The sequence below is a fragment of the Clinocottus analis genome, unplaced genomic scaffold (genome assembly GCF_023055335.1).
Source record: "Clinocottus analis isolate CAN_PGR_092001 unplaced genomic scaffold, fCliAna1.0.p SCAF_25, whole genome shotgun sequence".
Lineage (NCBI taxonomy): Eukaryota > Metazoa > Chordata > Actinopteri > Perciformes > Cottidae > Clinocottus > Clinocottus analis.
The window spans coordinates 3,937,267-3,958,897 of NW_027175987.1; the positions used below are offsets into that span (position 1 = coordinate 3,937,267).

The following is a 21,631-nucleotide window of genomic DNA, read 5'->3' on the forward strand; positions in this document are numbered from 1 at the left end:
CAGATTTGTTTAAAGAAATGGTTTTGCTAAATCTATTATAATCATACAGAAATAAAATCTGAAATCATTATTACATCATCCCCTGATACGTGCATGAAGCAGATATCAATATTAATTGCGATGTTTGATGGAAAATCTGATTATCTTCCATGTAGTCTGAAGATTCATAGACCCTCCATCACAAATATTTGCATTAAAAAAATGTCAAATTTGAATGTGTGTGTGTGTGTGTGTGTGTGTGTGTGTGTGTCAGTAGATGTTTCAACAGATTTCCGGGCGAGACAAATTGATGTTCATATTCATATATTTTATATAATGTATATCAAACTAAAACTAATACAGCATCAAACTTAAAAAGGATCAAGAGAAAAAAAGAAAAAGAAAAAAATAATAACAGAAAACTGAGCAGTCCGCCGGCGCGTGGAGCAGTGGGTGTTAGGACCGGGGCCAGCGGAGACCGAGGGGCCGCTGCAGATGCTGCAGGCGTCCCGTCACGTCTCGTCCCCGCGGCAGACAGCGGACGGAGGGAAGGAAGGGCGGAGAGGGGACAGAGAGTGGAGTTTAGGAAGGTTCACGGAGGAAATACAGGTGGAGATGAAACCACCCTGACTTCTGCCAGGCAACATCTCTTCTTGCCGTTTATTTTATTTCCATTTTTTTTTTCTTCTTTTTTCTGCATTTTTTTGATTTCAAACACAAAAAAAAACATGTTCTAAAAAAGCAGCCTTGGTGTGTTGAATGTGGACACAAGGGGAACAAGTCCATGTTTTTTTTGTTTTTTTTTCCTGTGAAAGATTTGTCTTCTCAAGTCTCTTGATTCTGTTATTGTGTTGTGTTGTCGGGAACGTGAAGTTGTGGAGCGTGAGAGAGAGAGAGAGAGAGAGAGAGAGAGAGAGAGAGAGAGAGAGAGAGAGAGAGAGAGAGAGAGACAGAGAGAAAGAGAGAGAAAGAAAGAAAGAAAGAGATAGAGGTTTGGGGAGGTGACTGTTTGGCTGTGTGCTTGTGATACTGTCTTTGCTCCTCTGTGCAACACGTGTACACTAGGCATTCATGTGCCACGACCAGGCCGAGGGCAGAGAAGCTTACTTGCACTTGTGTGTCACTGGACGTGCATGCCAGTGTGTCTATGTACGTCTGAGAGGATTGGTTGTGTGTGTGTGTGTGTGTGTTTGTGTGTGTGCGTGTGTCGTGTAGGCCCGGACTGGTGGGGCCCATGCTCGGTGACTAGTGTGTGTCCAGCCAGTTCATCAGTCAGTCGGTCCTCTCAGCCATCAGAGGGCCACTTCCTATTCTTTAGCCTCCAGGAAGAGCGTCTCCTGCGGAAACAACTTGGCCTCCAGCAGAGTCGACCCTGGATCCATCTGGGTGATCTGAGAAGAGACAAGATATGGGGGGAGTAGAGAGAATATATCAGACCACCGGCAATACGTGGGCTGTAACTAATGATTAGTTTCATCATCAATTAATCTGACATGTGTTTCTCTCAATTAACAGATTAATCATCAGAAAATGGTAAATAAATGCCCATCACAACTTCCCATATGTCAAAATGTCATATTCAAATTGATTGATTGGTTTAACTAACAGTCTGTAAACCAAAAATTTTCAAATGTGCAATGGTATAAAACAGAAAAGCAGCAAATCCTCACATTCGACAAAGCAGAACCAGCAAAAAAAAACAGCAAAAAAGAGAGATTACGATCATATTTGTTTGCAAAGATTTTCTGCCAATGGACTAATCCATCATTTGACTAAGTGTTCTCGCTGCTAAATGCCTTATAATTTTCTTCTGTGTCGGCCTTCCACACCAAGCTGCTATTTTTATCGAAATATTTTAACTCAAGTTCTCAGCAAGGTGGATAGCAACAATACTGTGAGACAAACCTTTGTAGTCTAGGGGCCTACGACACAGAAGCAGGTTTTAAAGTCTCCTGTTTAATTCTAAAATATTTACTTCTTAAATGTATCTATGTCAGAGTGGACAAGACCTCCTTCTGCAATACTGAAACCCTTTGCAGATGGTCTCACCATTATATGCCCTGCAAGACAGACAGGAGAACAGTGTCGCTTCACTGAGTTCATTGAATGAGTGTGTGAGTGTGTGTATGTAAGAGAGTGTGTATTATTCTAACATCATGTTTTTAAAAAAGTCAAGGCAGTAATCTGAGCATCTAGAGCTTCGTTTCCCTAAGAGGGCCATCAGGTTTGTTTTCTTAAAACGGCTCCAATCCAGAACAAACTGATGAACGCTACAGGACAGGAGAAAGTTGTAAAATCTGGTGTGTGTGTGTGTGTGAGAGAGAGAGTGAGAAGTGGTGATTCAGAGCAGAACTGTGTGTTTTTGATGGCTAACAATGCCTAATTTCAGCTGTGACAAAGGTCAAACAGAAACGTAGAGGAGAGAAACATTTATGTGCGTTCAATGCTCTGCTCGACAGCCATTGTCTGGCAGCAGAGGAATAATGCAGCGCCACCCACAACGGAGGTGATCGAGTTAGCTGACATGAAGGGGGTCTGACCTATGTTTTTCTCCTCCTAGCTTATGTGAGCTAATCACTGGAGGGGTTGTGTTACATCGGGCCAATCTAACACCTGGGCTGAATGGGCGAGGTGGTGTGACACCGAGATGTGTCCAGGGCTTATCTGATGACTGCTGCGTCAGCCCCTCTGATTAGGGCTCCTATTCTAACCTCACAGTGGGATAATTAACCAGCTCCCTGTACCTGCTGTAGAAGGTCGGGGGGGGCAAGCTAGCGCGGTAAAGGTCGACCTCACAACAAGCAGTGCGATGAGTCGGATTTGACTGTTGTTGGAAATGAAATGTGAACTGAACCACAACTTCATCCGCAATCGCCTCCTGCAGACGTTTTTAAAAAAACACAAATTTAATTTCTTAAGCTCCAAAGAAGAATTTAGGAGATCTTAAATCATCTCAAACAATGGTGATGAACAATGAGTCTGTGTTTGCTCCTAAATAGCTTCTATATAAGGCAAGCAAAACAATAGAAAAAAATCTACACATTTAAACTTGTGCAATCTACGAAATCTGTAGAACTAAAAGGCGACTGAGGACTTGGAGAAAATGGGGAGAAAAAAGGAAGCAAATTTTTGAGAAAAAAAAAAAGGGGAAGGTGATGAGGACATATCAGCATCAGACAACACATCCATCTCCCAGGGGTGTTTGGAAATGTCAGCAGTCTTTGACTCCATGTCTTTCATCTCCTTGTCCTAATTTCAACGTGTCATTTAGACTCCTGACTTTTCAGCGGGGTCCCTGGAAGCCCGGCGGTGGCGGGGAGGGGTCGCTCATACCCCCTCACCCAGTCAGCCGCCTCACAGCACAGCAGGGAGGGAGAGGTAAAAATGGTGTGTGTCTCTTCAGGTTGGTGTGTGCGCGCGCGTGTGTGTGTGTGTTTGCCGCAAACAGATTCCATCCCGGCAGCGGGGAGAACGACAAACAGGGGCTGCTGCGCTCTTCTTCCCACCTCAGGAGCAGCGCGTCGCAAATGGCTGCCATGCTAATGAACCCGACAGGCTGTTATGACACCACAGCATCAGGTAGGAGTAAATGAGGCTTTGGGGTGGAGCAGGTGTGTGTGCAGACGTGTGTCTGTGGTCTACATATAAGCCTGTGTCTGTGTGTGTGTCTGTGTGTGTGTGTGTGTGTGTCGTGAATTCAGGATGAGAGTTTGTGCTCGTATAGTGCACCAGGGAGAACCGATGGGGGGAGAGCAGCATCTGACTCTCAAAAAGAAAGTAGGGAAACAAGATGCCACACTGACACAGGAGACGGGCGCCATCGGTGATTGTTTACATTGTTATCCAATTAACAGACCATAAGCATGGAGGCATCTGTCAACAAACAAAGCTGTTGTTTTTCCTCTGCTCTGCCTAAGCCATTTTCTCTCCTCCTGTGCCTACACAGCCATGCATGCATACATACATACATACATGCATACGTACATAAGACAGACACAATCTAGCTCTCTGCTTTGCAGTTTGTTTTTAACCTTGAGTCAATATAATTTTTATCCACCAATTTAGATCAAATCAATCAGCTAAATTAGGAACTGACTATTTTGAAAGATTAAATTATTTTTGCAAAGATTTTCCGCCCATCGCAATAGCTTTTGTGAGAAAAAAAAGGTTTTCCAGAAGTTAATTAAAAATAAACAAATGAACAGAATAAATACTCAATTGAACAAAAGCTAAATCAAAAAGAGGTTATACAATATCTAGAGGCTCAGCATTAAAAAAAAGCCTAATTTTAAAAAACTGGAACTAATTAAAAACACAGATGGTGCTTCTCGGCAATCTTTGATATTTTGTCTTTACTTTCCTTTGAAAAATTGTATGACATCAAATAATCAGCTAATATCAACCCTGTGTATTTGGCGTTATCAAATAGCAGATCACAACGGTCAAAACCACATAATTAGCACTTATCGTGCAAGTTAAAATAAATACCATTACTGTAAGGCACTTGATTAAAATGAATAAAATACACTGATAACAGAGGAGGCGACACTAAGCAATGTTGAGCCGTGAAAGAAAAGAAAGGGAAAATAAACACAGGCCCTCAAGATGTCCGTTTCCAACATAATCAAACGTGCAGCTGAAATAACGCATTTTTAATGAAGCCATTATAGGCCCTACTATGTTAATTAAAACCAAATAACGTGTCTGTTTTAAACTAGTGTTGTCAAGTGTTTATTTGGCCAATTACAAAAGCAGTGGGAGATCATTATCTGCTGCCAGGAGCGTTGACAGCACGTAGCGCCGGGGCGTGAACAGAAAAGAACAGACCAGAATGCGGTACTTCAAAGGAAGAAATGCACCGCACAGACCGGACGGAGGGAGGGGGAGTAGGACTGAGGGAGGCGGGGGGGGGGGCAGAAAAACTGGGAATGGGGAAGAAGAGAAAAGGAGCCAAAAGGAGAGAAAATACTGAATTAAGATGAAATAGTTCATGCTTTAAAAAAAAAATATTTAAAGGGTATTTTTTTAAGGGCTAAAAAAAGAAAAGGGATTTAAGAGAGAGGTGGGGGTGTGAGAAGGCATATGGAGGATACAAAGCCTGCAGAGCAAAACAAAAGTATAATTGAGCAGGGAGGTAGAGAGGCAGGGGGAGAAGGAAAGAGGAGGGAAAAGGGAGACGGAGGGAGGGAAAGCTGGGAGGCAGAGGAGCAGGACAGGGTGGATGAAGGGGTTGCGTTGAACTCAACATGACAAATGTTAATGTAACATATATTATGAATAATACATTGTTCCTGGTATGGTCTTTCCAAAAAAAAAAAAAAAAAAAGTTTAAACTAATTTTTGAATTCTTAAAATGTTTCCTCCTTAAAAATTCCAGAATCTATAAATGTGCAAAATAAAAGAAGTCTCCTATTTCGGTGTGAAAAAAAAAAGTGCGTTCTCAGCGTACGTGCACTGGAAATGTCACGTTTCCACGCCTCGCGTGTGTACGTTTTCATATTGGCTTCCAAACTGGCTGTGATGTCACAAAATCCTCCCTCACGTGAAACGTCTTAAAAGCCTTCTGGTGTCAACCCCGCGCTGCAAAACCAAGCTCAAACATCCGAGTGAAGTAACAATAAGCAAAGGCGCATTTTTGAGCCCAGATCACGGAGATACCGGCCCGTGTGTTATAGTGTACAAAGCCACATTTCACATCCGCGCTCGGAGATGAAGCAGAGTGCTGAACAGCTCCACGAAGCTGCGGCTTTGTGTTATGTGGAGAGAATATTATACCAACGGTCCCGCGGTAGAAACTTTGAGTGAAACAGCTTATAAAATAAACCGCCGGAGTTCTTCCTGTGCATACGATTCTTTCATGATATCAGGACAAGAAAAACTAAACATACCAGCATAACAGATGTAAAATCTATTTCAGTACAATGCTCAGCCTCTTCTGTGCCACTGTTTATTTGTCCTGCATCTCAGGTTTTGTCTCAGAATCATCCGGGCAAATTCACTGACGGAGCTGGAAGACGGATTAAGAGAAGGTGAAATAGAGTACAGTATCACAGTGAGAAAACTAATACGCAGGTTCCACTGTTTGGGAGTCGAAGAGCGGCCAGGCAGGAAGAGCCGACAGCCAATTTATTGTACCGGCAGTCTAAACATGTTCACCGCGAGCTGAAGGAAGAAGACCTCGGGCCTTTCCACAGCGGTTTGTGCTCAACAAGTATCAAAGAAAAAGGAGGAAATTCTTGAATGGAGAGCTGAAAACTGAAACACTAAAAGTCTCCCCCTCCTTCCTCAAACTCGCTGACAGTCATAGAAACTGAGAAAGGGTTAGCTCCCTGAGCACGGCTAAGCCTAGTACAAATGATGCCAGTGTAAGGCCTGCTGTAGTGCTGAAGAGATAAGCCACTGATACCAAATGTTGGGGAACAGACTGAGTCCAAAAATTGGAGACTAATAGACACTTATCTGCGGAAAAAACCTGAAACATGACTCAAAGACGTGATTTGGCGCTGATGGTTTACCTAAAATTGTCAAAACATGATTTACAAATTGTGACTACAGCCGCGTGACCGGATGCACTGATCGCCGACGGCCCTTTCTCCGGGATCAATGATGTTGTAGTGGCAACCAAAATTATTCAACGCAACTGGAAAGCAAATCCACTAATTTGTGTGACAGCTGAATGTATGGAAATGAAATAAAAGCAAGCTCGCGAGGAGGGAAACGGCAAACGAAAGAGTGACACTGCACAAAGCTGCTGAAAACTAGAAAAGGGAAAGAAGGTTTCAACAGTTGTGCAGCATTACAAATGCAATAGTGGTCTATCCTCTATCCTCTGATCCTGGCAGAGCAACAGTGAGAGCGTCTGGACGGGATGGAGGCTTTCTATGCTCCCTCATTTAATTACAACACAGAGCTGCCGGATTAGACAGGGGCCTGTGTTCACAGCCTCATACTGGCACTACTACTGAGCTGCTTCTCTCCTCTCTTTCCTCAAATCTCTCGCCTTTCCCTTTTCTGGAATTATCTCTCATCTTCTTCTTTTTAATAACTTCCCCACTTGTCTTCTCTATCCTTTTCTCTTTCCGACTGTTTCTCTGATTAAATCTTTTCTTTGTTTAAGCTTTTGTCTTCTCTGTTGTCTTTTTCGACTAGTTCTGCAGTCACCATCCCCTCCTCGCTTCTCTACCCCTCTAATCCTCCCATCCTGTTTTTGCCGGAATTTCATCTGCGATGCAGACACATCTTTATCTCTGTCTCAAACACATGTTTACTCTTGATTATAAAGAGACAACTGTGAATCCTTTAAGTGACAAAGTTGTGAGCGGGGCATGTGTTTGCTTGAAAATATTTGTGCATGTGTTGAAGTGTGTGATTGTGACGAAATGAAGAGTGTGAGCTACGCGTTAATGTGTGTGTTAGTTTGAGGTGTTTGTGCCCCAGCGGTCTCTACAGACTGTGATGGCACACTGCCTGGGCAAGCCCACACACACACACACACACACACACACGCACACACACACACACACACACACACACACACACCTATACAACCAACACCACCCACCCCTCCACAAGCACTCCTCTCTTGATTAATGGAAATCCCATTTTTGTTTCCAGCAGCATGGCTAATTAAACTGGTAGTTAAAACAGAGCTCATTAGCTCTCTGCCACCGAGCGCGGCGGCTCGGCCCTCTAATGACTGGTTGTAGATGGCTGAGTGCTGCCGGGCGTCAGCAGTAGAGCCATGGAGAATACTACTGTTAGTGCTGACAACTGTATCCTAACGCACTCATAGTGTACTGTATTCACAATGGACTGATACTAATTAATATTCACAGAATAATACGTGTGCGCAGGTGGATGGATAAACAGCGGGCTTAGCGTGCTCCATCACAGGTACGAGTAAACAACAGCAGTGCTGCTGCAGCGCGCACGCTGCAAAAACAATGACAAAAAGCAAGAACATAACAAAGCAAGAAAATAAATCAATCCGACACAACAGCCCCAATTGCCCTTAACTATCGTCACCGCTGCTCTGCACTCTCAGCCGCCGACTGAGGTTCGGTCCAGGCGAGAACGGAAAAGCCAATTACTGCTGTGGATCTCTCCGGCAGAGATGTTAGCTGTGGCCGAGGAGGACACTTCATAAGCTGCTGCTACTCTTCTGCAGCGAGGACAGATTGAGCACTTGTTTGTGTGGGCAGAGAACCGTTATGAAAGACAGCGCAGAGACAGAGGTTGGATAAGGATGACGTCATTCCGTCTCCACTCGTGAACTGAACAGCTGACATGTGTTGGTCTTTTAAAGCCCTTTTTCACTGGACACATGGTGGTGGAAGACGCTCATTATTTTTGCTACCGTGCTGGCTTTCTAAGTGAGAGAAGGAAGGTGTAACACTCACATTTTTACGAGGGAAGGTGGTGAGGAGCTTGAACTCTTCGAAGGGGTACCCCTTGGAGGCCACGAAGTCGAAGAGGACCTGAATCTTACAGCTGCCCAGGAAACGCCTTTCCAGAAACTCGCCACTTGGTGTGCGGATGCGCAGTTTGCTGATTTGCTCTGCCGAGTCCTCGTCGGGCTCCGGCGGTAAGGCCTGCTCCAATGACAAGCGGATTGCCTGCAAGAATTTCACTTTGGTCAGTGCAGCACATTGATAACTGTTAACACCTCATAACAACAACGAGAAAAAAGGCCAAATTTCTATAAAGCAAAGGTTCCAATTGTTTAAAGGTGGAAAAATACTAAATTCACAAAATGATGCACACTCTAATCCGTCAATAATAATACATGAAACTGATGTGGAAATGAAAGGAGTAAAAAGGAGAAAATAAAATAGTGATTCACTGTGTTGATTGAAGGCAGGGATGTTTACATACAGGTGCTGATGAGGTGCAGCTGCCATTACTGCTGCGGCAATTCTTTTTTTTCCAGCCTCTGAGCATAATATAGTCTCGACAGTAAATCATTTTACAGTTGGTTGACAGCAAAGTGAGCACGAGTAATATTATGACAAATGAGTCATACATTATAAAAATGACTGGATCGTTTACTAAGGGGAGAGTGGGGGCGTGAAGGCTTTCCTCATTAAAACATCTTCATTAAAACATATCTGTAAAAAGACACTTATTCATAACATGTATTGAAAAATAGCAGGAGAGGAAGGAGAAGAAAAAAAAAGTGTAACCTCAAAAATCCCCTCATGGCTCTCTTTTTGTTGTACAATTAAACCAGAAATTCAACAGTAACACTGCCAGTTATGAAGATGACGACACACTATCCAAACAAGTGTGAAAGACAAGCCAAGAAGTTGCTCCCACAGTCCGATTGCTGAACTGTTGCCTCACATTAATTAAAGCATATTCTTGTCCTGAGAATGTTATTGAATTAGTTGCCCTGCGTATCACCCTGCTCCCTACAGCCTGGTGCGGCTCAGAAGGTTGCCAAGTAGCATGTCAGTGTTTTACAAAACAGCCGAGTGTTTTCCGGGTGCTTCATGCTTTCTTGGTGTTGCTCAGTCTTTTAAGAACAATCGGAGATTTTGCTTGTTGAACATCTATATCAGTGTAATTTCTTCGCGTCAACCAGAAAAAGATTGAAGTCTCGTCTCATAAGAGCTGATTTTAAGAGCACTACACTTGGTAATACAGTCGACACCAGAGTGAGTGTCTCACAGCACAAAGACCGCCATCAACTATCGAGGCAATCAGCTCTCCTGTGCTTTAAAAATCGCACTTCAGCTGCTCCCTGGAGCCTGTGTCCTCGCTCCCCTCTCCCCCGCCTTGTTGTTCCTGTTTGGCCAGCCGGGGAGCATATGCTGTGACAACACGCCCCGGCTTTATTTACAAACCATAATGCAATTATATTTCATAAGAGTGTACAACAGTAGCTCATTAGCAGCTTCTGGTGTTGGGTGGGCAGGGTAGCACGCGTGCCGCTCCACCGTCAGCTCCCTCAGGTATAAGAGCTGATGCTGACTGAGTTAAAGGGGCCCCCGGGGGCAGACTTGCACACATATATACACACACACACACACACACACAACAGACAGGCGTGTGTGTGTGTGGTGGTGGGACACACACACACACAGACAAGCAGTCGACCACAGACAAGCACAAACACCCACACAGGTACGGGGTAGCGTCCCTGTAGAAACCACAGGACACACGTCTGGTCGAGCCTCGGGCCCAGGCTGCTCCGCACAAACAATCAGGAGCATCTATCCGTCCATTTATCCGCCTCTCCAGCTCCGCTCGGCTAACCACAGAAAGCAAACAGATGACGGGTGGGGGAAGAGAGGTGCACCTGACAGCCGCACAACTGTATGCTAAGATCCCTGAAGGAGGTAAATAGTAAAGTCTACCTACACAGGTGCACGCACATACATCCCACCTCAATTCACCAGCTCCTACTTTCATCTCACTCTTCTTTGCACAAAGGCACATATTCTCTGAGAAAGCATTCCCAATAGCATCGGCCGCTCTCTGGGGCAACTGATGTTTTTGTCGTGTCTGAAGTTTCTGTCATATATACACGAATAGATTATTGCCTCCGAAAACAACAAGAAAGGAATATCTTGAGTTCAGAGGTTAAAAACTGTTTGTACGGTGCACCCTTGACCCTCTCAGCATGAGGAGTTCTAAGTGCAACAATATTATATAAAAATATGTATTATTATTATTATTATGATAAAACAAAACTTGGCACCGTATTCAGATGTATTGATCTTTATTGAAAGATGTTAGAAGTTTATGGCAAGTGCAACATATTAAAAAGAAGTAGATGCCTCTGTGAACTGTTCGGATGAAGAGCATCGTTTGTAATCTAAATGCTAAAATAAAATTATGACTGTCTCCTTTACTTGAATAGGTATATGCAAATAGAAGCAATTATTTTATACAATATACATTTAAGCTACTATATAAAAATAATGTCTGATTTCAGCTGCTACAAGCGGCTACTGAATTATTGTTAATTTCTTACATCACAGGAATTTTAACTTTTGCGGTTTCCTATTTGCGGTATACTGTACATATATGAAACAAAACAATCACTCAGTAATTAAATCAATAAGTTAAATAACTGAATGTTTAATGCCAGCTTTTCTTTCAGTGTGAATGTGGACTGTAAGGTAGTTAGAAATAGAAGTACACACAACAAAATGCAGTTTTATGTTGTAATAAAACAAAAGGGCACCCAGTTCCGATTTTTTGATTAATTTCAGCTCCTGCTCAACAGTTTAGGAAACTTAAGTTGCCATTGTCCAAGTCAGGCAGCTGTCGGTAGCGCTCATATTTGTGAATATCTCGACTGTAGCACAAACACTAGTTTAAATACACAAGCGTGCACACACAGTTTGGTTAGTGGACTACAGTGATATAATTAAGGCCCGGCCGGGGTTCTTTTGTCGTTGTCTGTTTAACTTAAGTGACAAATAACCTGAGTGAGGTGGGTCACCCAATACCTCCCAGGGCCCCGAGGCTCTCTGCTGTTGAGTAAACAACATTTAGTGGGACTACACTGTATGACGATAGACTGTATTACAACATTGGTGCCATCCTCACAGCCAATTATTGTTTTTCCTGCATGCGTGACGGTGTGAGTGTCTGCCGCTGTGTGTGTGTTTGTTTGCCCCGTCTTCTCATACAATAATTGTTTTCAAGTGAATATGTGTGTTTGCTTAGGTTGTGTTTGTGCACAAGCCAGTGTACATGAATTGCCTCATTCTTTTGTTCACCTGGGTTTCAATATGAGGCTGTGTGCTGCACCACTGTAAAGCAGTCAAACAGAACAATAACTATGTGCATGTAAGGTGACATTAACAGAGACGTGCCTCACTGTAATTAGAATATTTTATTCTTCTGAGATGGCCGTGTGCCTGTTCACCCACTCTACACACGCTTCACTGACTGGCAGGCCCAAAACCACAATCTAACTGAGTCATTATTGTGACGTGAGAGCAAGACAGATAAAAACAAAACAAAAGAGAGACAGCATAATGGCACAATCACTGTGTGCTGGCAAAACATAGCATTATTGAGCATTGCACTGATCAAGTTGGATTATTAATTTAGGTAATTTGGGTCTTGTTCGTATGATGTGCCTTTGGCGGATCTTCTTACCTCCTTCTCATCCTCCTGCTCCTTTTTCATCCGTTCCAGGCGAACCTGCTCGGCCTCTTCTCTCTCTTGGACTTCTCTCTGAACAATGAAAAAAAAGGAATTGATTCAAAGTGATGCAACAGCAGAATCAAAATCTAAATGCGACTTTGAAAGATGAAGACTGGTACTGTTTCCCAGTGGTTGTCAGGTTTCCTCTGAATAATTGTTACAGATATCCCAGTAACTTAGTTTTTGAGACACTCAAGTATCTAAATCTAATACAAGCTAATAACATAACACAACATCTAAGAAAAGTTGGACATCCAGGCATTTGTAAAGCTGGAATAAGTGTTAATTTACTCGATATAGGACTTACATTATTATTTAATTATCTTAAAATGTGGCGTATATTTTTCTATCAAGTGACTAATCTATGAAAGGAGAAGTAGTTTCAGCCTTAGTTCATTGAATTTTATTAATATACGTTTTGTGTTAATTTGCATTAAACCCTGAAAACAGCAGCACCTCCACAATATTTAAGTTTTACTAGCAACACAAATTAGTTAATATTACACAATAGGAAAATAGAGGTGATGCCCATAAAGGAAAGAAAATAAGTAGTCCAAGTGGTGCTTTTTTGGTTTAATTTGTATATGTAATTTATTAACATTTCCCCATTAGCTGGGTCCCACTACAACACAATATGCTATACATACCAGCTCATAATCACCAAACATAATGTACATGTACAGGCTCTTATACCACATCTAACGTAGAGTGTATTCATTCAAGTGGATCGTTTCATTAATAAGTACCTTTTTGCGATCCGCCTCTAAAGACACTTGGTAGGCCTCGTCCTGTTCCCTCTTCACCGTCTCTCTTGCCTCACGCTCGTCCTGGGTACAAACAAGGAGAAAGGAAGTGTTTTTTCTCTCCATTAACTAACAACATAATAAAAGGACACACAAGGACAAAACATGTGAGCCGAAGCGCAGGGTGTGGGAGCCGGAGAGAGCCGAGCAAAAGAAAATGCAGCACGTCAAGTGTGGTAACGTACAAACACCAGGTATGAAAGAGTCGCACCAGAGGGGCTTCATTGTGTTCGTGCTGTCATTTACCAGACCCGGAGCCTCTTTTATGTTCCCTCATCTCAGTTTCACCGTCCCTTTCTCTTTCATTCACTTTGCCTCTCTCTTCCTGTTTGTACAGAGGGAAGGGGACAGGCGGCCCTTCTCTTTCTACCTGCTGTGGCTACAAAGTGTTTTATAAAGACTGGGACTAAATACGAGCGTCCATTGTGTTAACAGTGCAAAGCCATTAGTTTTTCATTTTCTGAAGGCCCATGCTGTGTGCCAGTCCGGATATGGCAAAGGAAGCTTATTGTGACGGTCAGAGGGCTACTGTGCAGCTAAGCAGTGGCTGAGCAAAAGGACAGTGTGTATTGTTGTATTCAAACAGAAAATGCAAAGGATACATTTGTGCTTTTGGACCGCATAATAGATGGACATTGAAAGGAAACTGTAAAAGAATGGCAGAAAGGGACAAAAGCATCAAAAGTGGCCACCTTCAATAGACTGGCCCCGAGTCACGCAAACAAGGCACACAATAGATCACGTTTGATACCCATTTTGTACGGTTGTAATGTGTTTTCAAATGCACCATCTGCCTTGAATGACCTAATGCGCATGGGAAGCATGATGTGAAACGTTAGCCTACCATGTATCTGCTCAAAAACAACAAATGGAAAGATCTAATCTTTGGAGGACTTAACAGCTTTACTTCATCTATATCTATATCTATATATATATGTGTTGGCTACTCATCATGTTGGCTACACATATGCCGTCTGAGAGTGGTGCTAATAAACTCCTACTTCAGTGGTCACAAGTCATAAATGCAAGCTGTCGCACATGTAATGTTTGCTTACAAAAGACACTAGAAAACACTTATTTGCTGTGTTGTTTAGCGCTACTTTAATAGGGGCAAATTGTTTATGTAATCATTTGTTTTTGGATGACAGCACTGGGGCTCTGTGTCTCACTGGCAGTTCGCAGGAAGACGGTCCAGAATAAACCTCCACTCAGGTCCTTTCTGTGGACCTCGCGTGCTCCTCTGATGTTGAGTTATATTTCCCCAGGGTGCTTCAGTTTCCTCTAATATCAAAAGATATGCATGTTCAGAGCTCTTGACCATTGCTGAACATTGGTAGGTTTTGGCTTCTCATCACAGGAAATGCATGTGTCATGGACTGATCTAAAAAAAAAAAAAAGGCCTGTGACGCTGAAGACGCAGACCACAACTTTTGCAGTGAGTCGTCTCTTACCAACTGCTAAGCTAAAACCCAGACAACCATAGGAATGGCTGGCCAGTCAGAAAGGTTGGTTGAAGGCACAATGTGACTGTCCAGCTGCTCCATTTCCAGACAGACACAAAAGTCACTGTCAAAGTGGAATGTCTGGATTGGGGCGGATGTCTGTGTTCGTGTCTGAGTTTGTCTTTGGGAAGGTGAGGTGGAGGAAAACTGAGAGAAGAAAGAAGGGAGTGAGGGAAATTCACCAATGCCTCAGAGCTGCGACAGTGAAGATGGGATTAGGCCAGCGTCACGCCTGACTTCCCGTTGGAGATGGGATAGGTCCCGTCAGATACAGGATATACTAAAATCCTGTGGTTATTTGTACTTATTACGAATAATCACACTGGAACATTACGCTTTCATTATCAATTATACTCTCTACGCTGTCTTTTTGACATATTTACAAGCTGTTTCCTTCTGACAGGCCACACCTGGGTAATTATCACACTATAATACCTTTCAGAACAGCTTTACTAAACTCTTGTACCATGACAAGGCTAGTTGTTGAAAAGATTATCAAAGAAGTGATGACAGTGCAGTAATAAAATACAACTACTTGGACAGTTGTGGCAGATGCCATAAAAAAAAAGAAAAAAATCTGCTCGCAAGGAATAGAAACATGCACAGTAGCAAGACAATTTTATGCTGTGGTTAGCCAAATATGGAGGGCTTAATCTCTGTTTCAAGATGTCATAATAAACATGTGTGCTCTTTATGATAAAACTACAACATACTATAGTTTCAACATTCCACAATATTACTTATGGTCAACATACAAAGTAAGGTTGTCGACAAAATCAATCCTCCAGTCGGAATCAGGCTGAGTATTGAGCATCTATACCAAGCAAAATATGTTGTACAGAGTACGGGAAACTGTAGAATAGTGAAAGATTTCATGGATAGTTTTCTTAAATTCTTGCTTATTCATTCTGAGATCAGCCAGGTCCTGATTTAAATGTAAGTTGGACTGTTTAATTTCTGCAAAGTACTTGTCTGGCAACTTGAGTTCAGACAACATTTACCATTCGAGAACATTAGTATATATTTTTGATATACATAAAACCCACTTATCTTGATCCAATTAAAGTATTAACATATGCATTCTTTTTATCAGTACTCTAATACTTTAAAGAATCAAATGATACAAAGTGTGAACCAACAGTACACATCATGAGTCACAGTCTCATCTGACACATGGACATACTCTGAATACCTCTTGTCTCTTCTTGTCATTGATGCTTTTTTGATGTGTGACAATTCAAAAAGAATCCAGAGCATTGTAGCAATAATAAGAAGTCTAACCCTCAGGGTGTGTGTGTGCGTGTGTGTGTGTGTGTGTGTGACAGCCGCTGATCCCATAACTGAATTGCTACGACAGTCACATTAGCATCGTTGGACGGGCGGTTTCGTAGATTGACTGTTCATCTGTTAATGTGGTGTGACATCTGTCATATAGATACAGTAGGTAAAAAAGAGGCACAACAACATTAGTGAGAGTCTGACGGAGTGTGGGAATAAGAGAGGCGACGACTTCACAGCTGACACAATACACAGACCGAAACACCAGTACGTGTGACACGTAGATAGAAGAACAGGCTCTTATTAATCATCACTGCATTTCTGTATGTTTGTATTTATTTATATATTTTAAAACACAACATTAAACTGTATATTGTGTATTGTTGCTAATTTGTAAACCTCTGACCATAAGCTACAACAAATGAGTGAAATAGAGCTTGAGAGGATTACTCAAGTCAGCTGGCTAAAAACCTGTCTGTACAAACACATAGTGTGTCATTTATCCTCTTGTTTGATGTCACTGAGTAAATACATCAGTAAATGGTTAAAAGGGTCAGGTGAAAGTCTTTGACAGTGAGGGGGACCTCCTTGTCATACTGTCCCAGATTCCTGTCTAGGACATGAAAAGACTCCCACCACTGTTCCCTCAATGGTGTTTGTCCACTTTCTCTTGGAGTAAAAGAGGCAGTTGACAGACACAGAGCTGCACAGTGAGTCTGAGTCCTGTACCTATTCAAAGACTATAGTTGGTACATTACACGAGAACTAAAGGGGAGTGAGGTGAAAAGGTTAACTTTTCTCTGCTTGTCATTACAAGAATGCCACAGTTCAAGCTGAATTTAAAAAGACTCAAATGTGGCCACCAGGGCCTTTGAATGTGGCTTTAGTCACTGGCTAAATCAAGGAAGTTAAGATAAAAACAGTTGGATTTGTCTTAAAGACCTACGAGATGCTGAAATCAACCATATGAACCTAAACTTAAACCCTGAACGTTACTACACTCTTCATGTACATAGTAGGATGCAGACATGAAACTTGACCTCTGCATTAAATTCATTTGAAGCATTTTCGGAGCAGTTGGTTGCTGTTAAGCACCCGGGGTTCATTTTGACAGTAGGAGCCGGGGATCGAAACACCTCCCTTCTGGTTAAAGAATGACCCGCAGATCCTTTAATTCAACCTTCATCCTACCAACTCGGGTGCAAGCAGATCCAACAGGTATACTTTGTCATATTTTACATGTGCTTTATTCTATCATTACTTTTAATTAATGCCTTTTTTAATCAATTTTTGCTTAATGACTTTATAACATTATTTTCTATTTAAATTAGTGCTTTTTAAAAATAATGATTTAATACCTACATATTGAGGTTGTGAGGGCATCAGTTAAAACGTACTAACCATTGCAGCTACGAGATGAAATCAAATATAAAATGTTCACCGCGGGACCTAATGTAGAGTACCACACAATGTCAGGGGGGTAGGGACTCATTTAGAAGGATACAGGCACATAAAACTATGCAAATTAACCAACTTTCCGAAAATAATAATAATAAACTACAAATGTTTTGAGAAGATATCATTTAATTCTGATGGTTCTTTCTTGCACTAGTTTATTCTCACGGCCCCCAGGGAATGCAGTCAATAGTCCTCGTATGTATGTTAAATGTTGGTAGTTACTTTTCTAAATAATCCAAACCATTTTAACATGTTTAATATTTATGTTTCACCGTCACAGGCACCCGGATTGTACTGCAACCGTACCTCATCTTTGATGTCCTCTTGCTGTTGTGCTGTGAAGATTTCCATCGCTCCCATTAACCTCATCATCAGCTCGTCCACTGTCGTATTGCCTGAAGATTAATAGGGTGAAATTTAATGAATTACATACTTACGTACACCGTAAATTATGCAAAAATAAGAATAGAGTTGTAATTACCTTGAATAACATTTAGAACTTCATTGGATGTGCGTTTTCCCATGACTACAAGGAGCAAGGGGAACTGGTCTGTCTTGTATGTCCGTATAGTTTGTGTCACCACACTGCCAAAGTGCCTCGTACACATGGTGAGTAGTCTGGAAAACAAAGAGATAATAATCAAATTAATCTTCCTATCCAATTGAATTCATTTTTCTTGGAGCTGAACACGTGTCTCACAACCTGTAATTTCAAGAAAAATACACCATAAAGCAGACACTTTAAATACACATGCATGTACAAACAAACATTTTTACAATGTAAGGAAAAGGATGAGCACAGTCAAGTTTTTCCGACTGCAGTAGAAAAAAGAAATACACACAACTCGCGGCAAGAACGACTTTAAAACCAATTCTGCGTTTTCTTATTCCATCAGAGTGACATGCTATCTCAATTGGAACCGTAGATAAATTAGTATTCCTCACCAGACACCCAGAATTGATAGGGCAAGAGAGGATTTCTTATTCCATTACAAAGACAGAACTTTTTAAATTAACATTTCAGAGAGGGAAAAGGGTAGCAGGCAGCCGGGGCACCGCCAAGCTCCCTGTAAATGTCATAATATTAATGAATGGCTATAGACTGAATGCAAATATAGATTAGCTTTTTCTCCTGCCTTTTAATAAGATCTACTTTAATAACTGGTTGGTAAAATAGAGAAGTAATAGAATGGATGGAGGGACAGCGGGTCAGAGGAAGAAGATAGATGGGAGGTATGCTGTCTGAGGGGGGGTGTAACTCATTAAAATATGAAGTCGAAGCGCAGGGAGCTACTTGCAGACTTTTCAAACTGTGAAATATAGTACTTGGGCTCATTGTGGTGCTTTTGGAAAGTAATAATCGTACCAATATGTGCTGACAATATGGATGATAGACTGGAAGATCAGGGAAAGATACAACCACAGAGCTTAAAGCAGAACTGAATTTGAGGTGATTTCAAATGTTGAACTCTGAGTGACCCTCCCCTTGTCTTGCAATGAAAAAGTTAGGTCCCTGAAATGGCATTGATCATTTCGTCCTGACATTTGTCCCTGTTCAGACCTCGACCCAGGCAGACCATAACAATAGCCCAGAGAGAAACTCTAACCTGTAATGAAAGGCCAGGGAACAATGGACACTAACTTGAAGGGTAACCCAATCTTAAATCTCCCATCAAACACAAGCCAACCTCTCTTGGTTTCTATCTCAAAACTAAGGATGTCTGACTTGAATATCCTTTTTTGACTCATACCACTTTCATATAAATTACAAAAAAAATCATCAGATATTGTGCCACAGTAAAAAAAAAAAAAATCATCATCACAACATTAAAAACTACTGAGCCTGTAAACACAACATGAACTGGAGTAACGACAGATGTGTTATAACCAGGATATAAAGTTGTTGTGAAGCCACCTATAGAACAAGTATGGACACAACACTGAGGGCAGCAGGAAGTCAAGCTACTGCAGAAACCGAGGTGAACAGTTCAGCACGATCTCATCCATCCATAACATAACATGGTGAAGAATGCGATCTTTAAAATCCTTCAGGGGTAACTAAATGTAGAGAAAACACCTGCACTTAACATGCAACTAACTGCTCCGATGGTTAATGTGATTGACAGCTTCTAATTGGTCACCAATCCCATCTCCATCCCTCAGCGTGCACCCACACAAAAATAGTTAATGTTTCCCTGGACTGTCACATCACATTCCTTCTCATCAACGCGAAGCGTGAAGATGCAAGTCGACTGGTTCGACCTGACATTTGCTCCACTGAGCAGCTGATAAGTCAGGTTAGTACAGTAGCACTGCAGGGAATGTTTTTGCCAGCCACCTGTACGGGAGAATGTATGGGAACCGGATGCTCTGACTGCTCACTGTGTCATACACACTTTGTTTCAGAGCAAACATGGACATGTTGTGATTTGAAAATGACATTTTGTTCTCCCTCTCAAACCAGTTATGTCGTCAGAAACGGGGATGTCAAGAGGAGAAGTCAAGTGTACTTGACTTAATTTGTGCTCTTAGCGGTGAAGACACTAATTAACACACAAAAGGTCATTAACAATCACATGAACACCTGGGTTTCTGAGTCATTGTACACGGTCATATTATTGTGGCAGGCCCTTGTATGTGGTTGACAGCCTGAATCTGTACAAAAGAAATAGCAAGAGAATAAAGTCACTTTAGTTAATGTTTTAGAGGTGCGCCGTATAGACATGTGAGCATGGAATAAAATATGTAACAGATTTGAGGAAGCATGACCTACACCTACACTAAAAATATCTACTTTAAGTGTGTTTATCCACTTATAGTTTCAATATTTGTCATGTGCAATGACAATACAGCTCCTGTACCATATCATGTCATCATTTCCCATGGGTGATTATTACACCAGCATCCAATCAAGGAGGACTGCATTTATGCATAATTAATCATTTAACTGGAAGGCCTGTGAGAATAGAGAGAGCAAAGCAACGGGCACATTCCAATATCAGCAGGTTCAACTCACACTCGCACACAATCAGGATACCTTTCTAACAGCCTGTGTGATTGATGCCAATCACCAGTCACTTTGGATCAACCAGAGAGCGTGAGAATACAGAGAAGTGTGTGTGTGTGTGTGTGTCTCTGTGTGTGTGTGTGTGTGTGTGTGTGTGTGTGTGTGTGTGTGTGTGCGCACATGTGCATGCATGCGTTAGCAGCAAAGCTGTGACTAGCTGTGTGTGATGAAAAGCTCCAGATGTTGCCTGCCTTTTAATGTGCAATAAAAAGGCTCAGCTGGGGCAAAAAGCAAAGGCGGCCAATGGGAGAGAAAGGAGAGTGGAATGAAGGAAGGAGGGAATTTCCTTAAAAGAAATAATAGAGGGGTGAGGTCAGGGCGAGTCTTTCTTAAATGGCTGCTACCAGAGGGCAGGCTTAACTCTGGAGGTTTTGGGGAGCGGGAGAGGGTTGAGGTAGTGGGATAAAGAGAAGGGAAATAAAGAGAGATGGAAGGATCCGGAAGGAAAAGATGTAGCAGAAACAATAAGGTAAGTAACGGTAATGAGCAAAACAGCTCCACCTTTACCTCCAGATCTCCACAGCTCAACATGTGAAGCAACAGCGGATCTGATCGTCTATCACACACTGCAGACTACATTCATTGCCAAATTAATTACCAATATTTTAATATAAAATGTACTATCCAGAAAAAAATAGTAGCGGGCCCGTGTAATAAGCAGGTGTCGCACAGACTTGCCAGCTACCAACACACACTGCCGAAGCTGCACCGAAAGTTGGACGTAAATGGAGAGATAGAGATGTTTGGGCTCCGAGGGAGTCCTTCGTCTCCCACTGACCCTCTATTCAGACAGCTTAGTAAAGATTGCCCAATCAGGGGCCTCACTATGCAAACACAACGCCTTTTGTTAGCACGCAACCTCCAAGCTTCAAAAACAGAATGAAGTAGAAGAGAGAATGAGGGGACGGAGATGCAGGGTGTGAGCAATGGAGTGAGAATTGAATGCCAGCAATTAAGGGAGAGGTCCACACAAATGTGAATCGATTTGAAAATGCTGTTTGTGTGTCAAATGAGGTTCCTTCCACACTGGCATTTTAGATCATTTTCTAAAAGCTCGCCGTTCACACTGAAATGACAAAACAGATCTCATTGTCGGTCTTTTGTCGGCTTCAATTGTTAATAACTATAAAACTGTAAGTGATGGGATGGGACAGAGCACTAATTAAAACTACATTAACGTCCTGATGGAAGTATCAAAAACAATGACACTCGAACAAGATGGTAACAGCTTCCTTAACAGGGCATTCTGGCAGTGTGCAGAGCACACAATCAAGCTCCTCTCTTCATGCAAGGCATTCAATATCCATCTTTATTAGATACAACCCGGTATGCAAACAGTCCTGTCCTCCAGACAGTAAGTCACACATAAATAAAACATA

At 42.1% G+C, this 21,631-nt stretch overlaps 1 protein-coding gene across 1 annotated transcript in view; it reads right to left on the bottom strand.

Annotated features, from left to right (window-relative positions):
- Window positions 1–286: 286 nt before the first annotated feature.
- Window positions 287–21,631, bottom strand: part of faf1 (Fas (TNFRSF6) associated factor 1) — a 59,813-nt gene continuing 38,468 nt past the window's right edge. Inside the window, exons 14-19 of the mRNA XM_068591682.1 lie at window positions 17,667–17,803; window positions 17,492–17,580; window positions 12,891–12,971; window positions 12,097–12,174; window positions 8,379–8,594; window positions 287–1,370 (exon numbers count right to left, since the gene is read on the bottom strand). Of these exons, the coding sequence (XP_068447783.1) occupies window positions 1,287–1,370; window positions 8,379–8,594; window positions 12,097–12,174; window positions 12,891–12,971; window positions 17,492–17,580; window positions 17,667–17,803 (685 nt within the window). The 3' untranslated portion in view covers window positions 287–1,286. The remainder of the gene's footprint in view (window positions 1,371–8,378; window positions 8,595–12,096; window positions 12,175–12,890; window positions 12,972–17,491; window positions 17,581–17,666; window positions 17,804–21,631) is intronic.